At 38.5% G+C, this 11,332-nt stretch overlaps 1 protein-coding gene across 1 annotated transcript in view; it reads left to right on the forward strand.

The window, feature by feature from the left end:
* Positions 1 to 10,662, forward strand: part of anapc1 (anaphase promoting complex subunit 1) — a 52,702-nt gene extending 42,040 nt beyond the window's left edge. The window contains exons 49-53 of the mRNA XM_079249229.1: positions 288 to 374; positions 4,270 to 4,365; positions 4,704 to 4,893; positions 8,226 to 8,357; positions 10,478 to 10,662. Of these exons, the coding sequence (XP_079105355.1) occupies positions 288 to 374; positions 4,270 to 4,365; positions 4,704 to 4,893; positions 8,226 to 8,357; positions 10,478 to 10,626 (654 nt within the window). The 3' untranslated portion in view covers positions 10,627 to 10,662. The remainder of the gene's footprint in view (positions 1 to 287; positions 375 to 4,269; positions 4,366 to 4,703; positions 4,894 to 8,225; positions 8,358 to 10,477) is intronic.
* Positions 10,663 to 11,332: the final 670 nt, after the last annotated feature.

Below are 11,332 nucleotides of genomic sequence, written 5' to 3' on the forward strand. Positions count from 1 at the left end.
CCTTGGCAGGTTGTCGCTGCAGGTTTAGCAGGCAGCTGTTTCTGACAGACTATTATTGGTTTCCTGATGGCTTCTCTGTGTGCTGTCAATATGCTTCAAGATCTAGAGGGAGAAAAAAAGCACATAGTTGATCCCACTTGTCCTCGATGTCCTTCCTCTCCCTATTTTTACATTTACCTTTAAATCTTCCAATCCAAACACTTCTTTAGTTTCCTCCTTTATTCATCATTTAAGATTTGTTTTTTTTCTCTTTACCCCCTTCATGTACCGGTTCCATTTTCCCGCAGCCTGAAGCCATCTCTACTTTCACCTCTGAGCCTGCCCTCATCTCCTTTGCCGAGTTCTTCTGTAAAACCTCTGAAGGGACAAAACGGGTGAGTTTTACTCTGTAGTTATGTCCATTAACTGCTTCCCCTTGCAGCCATGTTGGTGCTGTGGGTGGGCTTGAGACTGCTTGTAACTGGCTTCAAACTCTAACCCTAGCAATCGTCCACCCTGTCAGACATAAACGTTGTGCTGTCTAATGCCCATTTCAACAATTTAAGACGGGGGTGGGAACCCTGGTCCTCAATAGCTGGAATCCTGCAGGTTTTTCATGTATCCCTAGTCCAGCACACCAGATTTAAATCAAATGGATCCAAAAAACTTACCAAGATCTGCACAGTGATTTTTCATTTGAATCTGGTTTGTTGGAACAGGAAGACATCAAAAACTGTCAGGACGAGTTCCAGGAGTCCCCACGCCTGATTTAAGATGTACTAGATCAGAGGTGGACAACTCGGGTCCTCGAGGGCCATAGTCCTGCAAGTATTAGGAGTATCCCTGCTGCAACACACCTGACTCAAACAAATGACGAATTGGTAGACTAGTGCAGAGTTTGATGTCAAGCTCTGCACCAGTTTGCTAATTCAGTCTGACGTGTCAGGTGTGTTGCAGCAGGAAAACAGTGAATATTTGCAGTACTGCGGCCCTCGAGGACCACCCACATGCTAGATTGTATTGGATTTATTGCCAGAAAAATACCCTCCTGATGTGTTTCAGCCACTTTTCCTCAGTTTTTTCTCTTTATTTATTCATAACTCATCTCAACTTTATTTGTAGAGCACTTTAACACAACACCAGTTGCAACAAAGTTCTAAACGTAGAAGTTAAGATTAAGTTCAAGAGTGAAAAAGAATAATAGTAAAAACAGCAAAAGAAAAAAAAAAGTAAGAAAAAAGAACCATAAAAAAACATTCTAACGCTGGATCAAATGCCAAGTCATAAAAATGAGTCTTGTGCTACTTTATGGGAGTTTATATTTAATTTTGAGAGAGCTAGTAATTCAGGCAGAAACTCATCAGGGAGTTTGGTGGTTTTTTAGGGAACTCACAATATCAGGGGAATTTCATGATGTATTGTTTCTTTCACACCTCTGTAATAATAAACTAAACAAGAATTAAAGTGCTTTTCTATAAATAGTTAAAGGTCATACATCATTAGACTGTGATTATAATAGATCATTTGTTGCACACTAAACATGATTATGGCAATATTTTTAGTTTGAAGCTGCTATCACTGCTGATATTCATCTGCACAGCTTGGAAAACAACCAGACAAGGTTGTTATTTCTGAAAAAACTAGAACTATGTACATGTAGAAATGCACCTTGCATTCAGGATATATATCCTGACTGACTTCAGTAAGTGTGTGTTAGTATTCTTAAAGCTGGTTACAAAATATAAAACATTTTTGAAGTAAACAATCCTCAAAACGTCTACCACAGCAAACAAAGAGAAATAAATTTTAATGCTTTGTGTATCTTTTGGGATGATTTTACACTCCACATAATGTATGTCGAACAGGTAAAAAAAAATAAAAATATAAAAAATGTTTTTACCTTAAATATTATGCTCCGATTTCCTGGAAATTATTTAAATCATTTAGTAAACATGCAGACACACAGTTCTGAATGTGTATGTAATTAACAGAGACTGTAAGAATTTGCACCACGCAGTTTACACAACCAACCATGTCTTCATGCAGCAAAGATAAATTACAGCTTGACTGTGTTCATGTTTGCGAAACATGGTGGAATGTAGATGTGTTAAATGGCCCAATATTTTGAATCATACATCTTTCAAACATTTCAATGATCCCCAGCAACTTGATTAGCAATTGCTTTAAAGAATACAGTCCGCCATAAATGTCTCAGAATGTCAACAAGGCTGAGACTCAGCAGTTTTAATGCAATGTGGAGCAGTCACTGATGACATGGAAAAATTATATGTTGTTGTTGTTGTTGTTGATAATGACAATAACAATTTATGCTAAAGCTGATGCCAGTTGTCTTGTATTTTCTCCAAGTTTTTTAATTGTTTTTTACTGGCCACGTTTTCATGGGAGCTTTAATTCAAAATAAAAGTTAAATCTGCTTTAAACGGATGAAAAATGACCATGTAAACACGCCATTCCAAATGAAAAAGACAAATTAAACCTATTCAGAAGTAAGCGGCTGGTTCATTTGCATTTTAAATCTGAACTTATTAATTCCTCTATTATGTAAACATTGATTCCAAGTTACAAGCACATATTCTGTCCTGCATCCCGTCTTTGGTAGTCTTCGTCTTAATTGTTCTTCTCTTCCTCAGGTGCTGAAAAAAGGTGAAATAGTATGCTCGTGTCGGGCTGGTACTTCAATATAAAGGCAATATTAAGGCAATCAAAAAAGGCAAAACTGATTCTTATTAGTAGTTTTCCCCGTTACAATCAAAAAGATGAGAAGTAGGAGGTGGAATTTGTTTATATCCGATAGATGTCAATATGTCAAGTCCACCCTTTGTCAGAACCCTTCCCATGATCTAAAGAGGAATTAAGTAAGGACGTGTTTCGATATAAACCTAAATTTGGAATTACTATTTCCATGTCAACCCTCCAGAGAACGTTGTTCAGAATGATTTCATTCTGAATTATTAATTCTGAATTAAAAAAGAAAAAAAAAATCCATCCTGTAACCGTGGAAAACGAAAGGCCGGGGGACCATTAAAGCTGTTATCCGTAGCTCTCCTCCTTAGTGTATGTCCAAATTTCATGACCATCTGTCAGGTAGTTGTCTTTCATTCAAAACCTCAGATGTCAGTTTCATGATAGGACTGATCGTGTCAAACGCTGTGATTTGTCTTCTTCTTAATCTCATTGAAAGAAAAGCTGGACATGTGGCACTCTTTAGAGTGTAAAGATTTAGAATAAATCATTTGGATTGTCTTGACCCTTGATGCTCACTCTGCTTATTAGTCACTTGACTTCTACTCGGTAAATAAAGAAGCTGCTTTATAAAGCTTCTGGTGTATCAGTGAGATTGTAGAGGCCAGTAGTTTTGAGTAAGGTACAGGAATGAAAGGAAATGAATTAGATAGTAGCTTAAAACTCTTTAATTGAATTGTAACAACTGTTTATCTGATTTTTATCACTTCAGTCACACCAACTCTGCCTCCGCTTACTCCTTCACCTGGCGCTGGATATTGGATGTAAACATAGTCTTTACATTTAAATTGAAGATGCAGTTTTCTGGCAGATAATTACAAGATTTGTTGCAGTCGGTTTTGTTTAATGAAGTGTGAAATGACTCCATATCGTGATGTAAATGTGAAGAACTTGCCTGCATCTGTGCTGAAAAGTTTGAAAAGAAATAAATTACCTTAAGAAAACTGGATTTAAATTTTAACTAATAAATTAAATTAAGTCTGCATTTTGTACATAACCCTACACAGTACTTATTTATGACCTTTCAAATAGATACAGGTTCTGAAATACACTACTTGTGTGTTTGATTTGGAGCAAATGGTTATATTTAACAAGAGCTTATGTCTCAGTTGAAAGTCGTTTCTATGGAAACTAGAAAAGCACTAAAAGAGCGCAAACCTCCACCAAGGCCTTTAAAAGGTTCCTGGATCCAAACGGTGATCCGGATCACCACCAAAATTAAACCAGTTCTTTCTTTTCACATGTCCAACAAGTCCTGAAAATTTCATGAAAATCCGTCCATAACGTTTTGACTTATGTTACACACAGACAGAATAATGCTGGGAAAAACATAACCTCCTTGGCGGAAGTAATAACACAAATACTTGGACATAGATTGAGGGGAAACGGATATTGTTCATCAAACTAGAAAATTCCTGTCATGGTTAATTCAGAATACAGCATAATTAGATGGAAAGCTAGAACATCCTGTCTTGTATACACTGACATGATTTTAAGATATGCTGCATTGTTTTTTTGATTTCACAGAGAGAAGATGCTCTGGTGTTGTTTTCAGTGATGCTGTATGAATGTGTGATTCAGGAGTGCCCAGAGATGATGCCAACATATATCGCTATTGAGCAGGTAACGCGTTTTAACCTTGTTAACGTGGAACAGTATTGCAAATTTTGCAATACATGGACACCTAATTAAACGAATAATTTAAGCTCCCAGGGTTGGCTCGCGCAATCAATGCTTATTTTATGGAAACATAATTGAGTAATGGATATATCCGATATAAATTAGTTTTTCCAGAGATTCTGACACCTGTTTTTTTTTTTGTATTACCCAAAAAGAAGTACAGCTTCTCCATAGTGATTAAACAGAATGGCAATAAACCTTTGAAAATAATAGACTTCAGACACGGTAATCTCACACAGAGAGGCTTTCTGTTTGTTCATATTTCTGCCTTTATCTGTCAGGCTGTAGGCGCCTTGTGTCGCGATGACCTGCAGGAGACCTTTCCCTTGTGGCAGCTACGTCTGGTGGTAGACATGTGGGAAAGCAGGATGCTGCGAGGTCCTGCTAATCGCCATGACACCCTGCTCACCTCAGAGTTTCTGCCAGTCATGAAGAACGCAGTGGACGTAGCGCTGGATGGGTGGCTCAGAGGTGAGGTGGAGCGAGACGAGGGGGAGTTTCGATGGATCCGTATAATCGTGCTTAGTAGTTGATTATCTTCAGTTAAACGCATTGATAGTTACCACACATTTTTTTACTTGTGTTTACTATCGTTTCCAAAATTTAAAGTCACTAAACCTAATGGAGTGAAGAAAAATAACAAAGTTTCCGCATAACTCAGCAGCTTCACAGCCTGATATGATGGTGTAAAGATTTGCTTCATTTCAGGACCAGATGCATCAGATCACACACTGAGGTTCTGTGTCTTTTCCACAGCTCAGGTTACTTTCTGTGTCACAGTGAGCACTATACATTATTCAGCAGGTGGTTTTAATGTTGTGCTTGATGACACTTGATGTCATGTTTAGCTAAAATGCTCATTTTTTGTATTTATTCACTCTTTCATAACTGCAGTTTGGCTTTGACCACAGTAGATGAATTGAATATTAATTTTTTTGTTACTTATTGAAATTATGTTTACCTTATTTGTAAGTCTGTGAAGCCAGACTGCATGTGTTTGTAGAAGCTTAGCCCATCCAGTGTCGTCATCTGTTTCTTTTAAGGTTCTGAAGTGAGTACATTATCATCCATTCATTCATTCATTTTATATACCGCTTAATCCAATTCATGGTCATGAGGGGGTGGAGCCTCTCCCAAGAATCAGCGGACAAGTCGCAGGGTACACCCTGGACAGCATACATGTCCATCACAGGGTCAACTATTATTAAACACAATGTACATAATATTAAACATCACAATGATATTAAAACATCTTTATTTATCATGTTCAATATTTTACATGTACTGTGAGGCTTTTCTGTTATTTTAAATCTTATTTGACTTTTTATCTATTTATCTATCCTGTAAAGACCAGTAGAGGGTGTACCCCACCTCTCACCTGGTGATTGCTGAACAGGCTCAAGCGATCACTAGACGTGACCCCTTAATTGGACTAAACAGTATAGACAATGAATGAATGAATGTAAAAAGATATTTCTAAAAGAATGTTTTTTCTCATATTTATACAATGGAAATATTTTTAAAAAATATACAATTTTATCCTTTATTTGTTATTTATCAGTTATAACAGTGTATAAATGTATATAGAATTTATCAGTTTATTTAGTCTTCAGTGGGCAGCAGTGTATTAGATAACTCACTAATGTCTGAATAAATAGCTAATTTACAAATAGAGTATTCAGACCCATGCCTTTACTAGAAAGCAGATTTTAAATAGGTGGACACTGTGCATGAAATGGTTGACACAATATAAAAGTGGCTGAAGGGAGGCTCAGAAATCTTGTTCGATGACTCAGATCTTGCAAACCTACGCAATCTGACCACTGCTCTTCAACACCGTGACTCCAACTTCACATGATCTTATCTATATTTCATAATAAAACAACACTGACATTTGCATTCATTCATATCTTAAGGTAGTGAGGGGGAGGATGTGAAAAACACAGAATAGTAATATGGCACACACACATGCTGCACCTGTTTACTGCAGAGGCGACGATCAGCAGGTAAACTAGTTCCCACTCCAAGTTGTTTCTCCTGCAGGGCAGCTGTGAAGCACTTAATTTGTGTTGGTCCAGTTGATGGCGACATGATGGCGACATATAGAGGAGATGCAATCAGCAGGATCGTGTGTGACAGCTGTCAGCTGAGTACAGTCAGCTGTTACTCAGGATCCTCTCAAAGCAACAACAACAACTTTCAGTGTTTAAACCATAAACATAGCTGACATTCCCTGCCGAGTTATTCCTATGTTTCAGCTTGATGGACAGGCACCAGCAGCCATTTTACCCTCAGATTTTACCTTCACAACATGTGACATAAAGTTAACCGAGCTCTTTTCAGCAGCAGTGTCACACACTGGATGTGCTTCAGCTTGTTTTCATCTACAGGGGGTGTAGCTCATTCATGTCATAGTTTAGAGGTTAAATAGACTGTATACACACCCAACATGCATTCCATCTCCAACACTTGTACACACAAACACATTCTGAGAGAAAAAGATGCTCAAAAGCCATGGGAAACAGGTGAAGTAGGCGGGCCAGACCGATCATGTGAAACCTGCTTTCACTTTAATGTTTCGTAAAGCTTCAGTCATTGGCAGACAGCTGGAAAACGATCCGACTGCAAATATCAGGAATGTTGCTGTTCTCTGGACTTCACCCACGAATGAAATTCATGTTGAGATGTTTTTATTTTATGGTTTGTTGTTTGTGCTTTTTCTCAGAAGTAGGTGCTGGGAGCATTTTGTTCATGAAATGGATTAAAATCTTCTCCCACAGATTTATTTTTTTTATGCTTTTTTATATAAACAATCTAACATTTAATATTACAGGAATGCAGCAGTATGCATAACAGTCTTTAACTTGACTATCTTACTGAAACATTTTGTTTCATTTGGATTTAGGCTGCCTGTTTATGAGAAGTTACATGTTTAGAAGAATTCATCCCCTGGATTTACCGTGCAGATGTTTCCCTTTTGCACACAGTTCAGCATGCATGCTCAAATAGTGGGCAGAAACAAATTTCTACAAGTTTGCAACAAACAGCCTTGTAGAGTATAATTAAAGTATTAATATGTGAATTTTTGTGCTACATGCAGTATCTGTTTGCAGCTTAACTAACAACGTATATACTTGTAAGAAAAAGTGGCTACGTGTTAACAGTACAGGTACATGCATTGACCTCATCCTTTGTTAGTTGTGTTTTTATCAGAATACTTAAGCCAGTGAATCTACATACCAAAAAAGATGTGAAATATTTTGCATGCACTGTCATCAATCTGCCCCTCCTTTCAGATGTCAACAAGTCAGAAGCTCATATTCCTTGCTTACTTCATGCACAAAGCCTTATAATCATCTGCTTTACCATAAAACATCTGTTTACTGCAGCAGATCTGGTGGAAAAGTATGCCACAAACCTCATTTATGCATCCTTTGCTAACAGGAAGGTATTCTCTGTTGGAAACTGAATGTTTTCCTTTAGTTATTTGTTCAATTCTTGTAGCTAAGACTCAAAAACAATTTCTCATATTAGTCTTTTCATTAACTCTGACATTTTAAGCTGTTTTGTGCCCCCTGACTCACCGTTTATTGAGCATGTGACGTCTTTTTGAAGCACACGGACATCACTGCAGCAAGTGATGTGTCATCAGTCAAATAAAACCTGTTGGTACAGCAAAGGAATTCTTGACTAAAATGGGGTTAAGTCAAGAGGACATTTCAGTTATGGGGATGTTGAATGACAGGTAAACCTCCAGGTAAAAGAAAATACTCATAATCTTTTGTGTGTGTTTTCTCTTCTAGACAAGAGCTCAGTCCTGAGATCCTACATGAGGGGTGAGATAGTTTCTAAGGATGCCCACTCCATCATGCTGGCCTGTTTCCTCGTGTACCGTTCCATCCCCTGCCTCAAGAACACACACACACAGCTGGAGGGTGAGACAAACAGATGTTCAAACAAAACCAGCTGGCATTACATCTGCATGCAAACACTCAGCACACTGTTCTCAGCACAAGGAAAGTGACTCCTTTATATAGCTTTTAATTCTAAACATTTACAAAAATGTTTTTGTGTAAATTTCCATCTGCAACGATGAGGGGTGTCCAAAGTCGGTCCTCGAAGTCCAATGTCCTGCAGGTCCCTGTTCCAGCACACCTGGCTCACATTAAGTAGACCCAACAGCCAATGCAGGATTGTGGCCCTCTGGGACTGGAGCTGGACAACCCTGGCATATATATTCCTCCTTATGTTCACTTCTCAAACGAATCAGACCGTCTAAAACAGTGTTTCACTTTTCACCAGAGGCAAAAAAAACAAAGGTAGCTGCATCAGGTCCTAGTGGTCTCTTTAATTTTGACCAAATTCTTCCAGATTTTCCCAGTGATTAATTTCTCTGGTCCAGAGGAGATTTATTATCCCACACGCACAAGTTCTGCTTGTGTTTAGGCAGAGATTGTACGCTGGACCCGCAGTGCACTGTACACTTCCTGTATTTAGTCCACTTGTAATGGACAGAGACCTGTGCTTGCAGGTGGACTGAGGCTGCTTCTTTTATCCGAATCAGAATTTGTTTTGCACATTCACATTTCCTGAAACGAAGCAGACTACGAGCAAATGGAATTGGATTCATATCGAAAAGGCTGATGTGAATGTGCACTTACAGTTCAGGACGAAGACTTCCGTGAGTCCAGAGCAGTTTGATGGTCATGACACTGTGCTGATATTGTGACATAAATGAGTAATCACATTATTCTTTATTTCAGTTTACTGGACATTTTTTACTCGTAACCTAAAGCTGTGGTAATATTTACCGTTATCATATGCATCACTAAAGATCTCAACTCAGCTTTACTTATAAAGCCCTTTAAGACAACCACAGTTGAAACAAAGGGCTGTACATAATCAGCCAAAGCAACACGACAAAATAAAACAATTAAAAGGGAGATAAATAATATAATAAAATAATAACTACATCAGGGGTGGGCAACTCTGGTCCTTGAGGGTCACAGTCCTGCAAGTTTTCAGAGTTTCCATGTTACAACGCATCTTCATACCTATCAGACTCAGGCCTTGTCCACATGTAGCAGGTATCTCACAGAATGAAAGTATTTTTCTCCGATTTCAAAAACAATGGTTTTAGAAATCTCCCACCAAAGTGAAGATTTACGAATACTCTGTTTGCACGTCTGCATGTAGATATATATAACTGGAGATTTTGGGGTTTTTAAACGTCGCCATCTGCGACAGGAAATGCCATTACATCACATGTGCAACCTTTATTTATGTAACTGAGGGTCTTGTTCATGCGCTTACGCGTTTATAATATATAAAACAAGAACAAGAAAAAGTTTTGCAGAACTGCCACAGCCGCCGTCTGTTACTATTAGTCAAACTTTCACCAACAACACAACGCAGACTTCCGGTCTGGCCTTTTCAAAATAAAACCCTAGGCACACCGTTTCCTGAACACATGAACTCTTTTACATTTACAACAGCATGGACACCCTCAAAACTCTGACGACGTTATCTGTTGTCCATGCGCTTGTGTTTGTTTGTTTTCACAAGCTTAAATACCGCTCTGCATAAACTACCAATGGAAAAAGACGACATTAAGGAGAAATATTTTCCACCACCTAACCAGATCACGTTGGAGGCACATTCCGTGTGACATCGTGAGACGAAAGGTTATTCTGATTGGATAGGATTAGGGGCGCTACTGCCACCTAAAGGTTTGTGCTTAACAATGCAGTTATGCGGATATGTGTGGATGGATTTGTTTATGAAAAACAAAGTCGTGTGGACTTCTATTCTTTTTTACAGGTCGGAGGGGGAAAGATTCGGTTTTACAAAAACCGGGCTACATGTGGACATGGCCTTAATTAGCAGACTTTTACAGAGCTTTATGTCCAGCTTGTTACCCATCGATTTGAGTCAGGTGTTTTGCAGCAGGGATACTCAGAGCACTTGCAGGACTTTCCAACCCCTATACTACATCATAAAGCCGCTCCTCTGATCATCGGTTGAAATCCTCTAATGTTCCACTTTCTTCCTGCAGGATGCAACTCATTTGGGGATTTATTGTCACAAAGCCGCCAGCTGAGCATCCCTTTGAGAGACCTGCTGAGGCTGGCACCTGTGCTGCTGGGGTCTGCATGTGGGTCACAGATGTTGCTGGGGTTCCCTTTGGCTGAATTTCCATCTTGATGCTTAGAACCAGTAAGCCGACTGGTGACGTTCTGTGAGATGCAGTTTAAGGTTTGCACTGCAAACACAGGTTGTATTCAGTTCTACCAGGAAAGGCAGCTGACATGCAGCTTGTGGCAAAATCGGACTTTTAGATGCCCTAAGTGTCACTGCATCACTGCATTGTTACTTGTCGGCCTCATAAAAACCTCTCTGGACAGTACAGACTTTTTGTTTTGCAGTCTTTGACAAATGGAATTTTTTTTGTAAAATAGTATTGTTAATAGATATGCCATTTTTGTGATATAACCAATTCAACGTTTTTTTTTTTGTTTTTGTTTTTGTTTTTTTAAAGAGTTGCTATAAAGTCCAACGGCAGGAAACCTTTGCTCAAACCAACTGAACTAACAAGAGATATGACTTCTTAATAGAAAAATAAATGGAAAAAAACTGTGCAAACATGAAAAGCAACACATGACAATAAATAAATGACAATAAAACACAAATCTATCCGCTTACTCCATGAATACCTTTTTACTCCTGAGGCTTACTTAGCTAGTGCCCATTGTCATCCCTGCAAATGCCTGATTTCCTCTACTTTGGTATGCCTTCATTCAAAATATTCAGAACAATCTTGCATTTCCTGGATGTTGCTTTATATTTATATCCCTGAAGCCTTCAGAGAAGTGCAGTGTTGTTTTCCTGTGTTACCCATCGCATTTTGTTT

Source organism: Telmatherina bonti (genome assembly GCF_933228915.1).
Source record: "Telmatherina bonti genome assembly, chromosome: 11".
In the NCBI taxonomy this organism is placed as follows: domain Eukaryota; kingdom Metazoa; phylum Chordata; class Actinopteri; order Atheriniformes; family Telmatherinidae; genus Telmatherina; species Telmatherina bonti.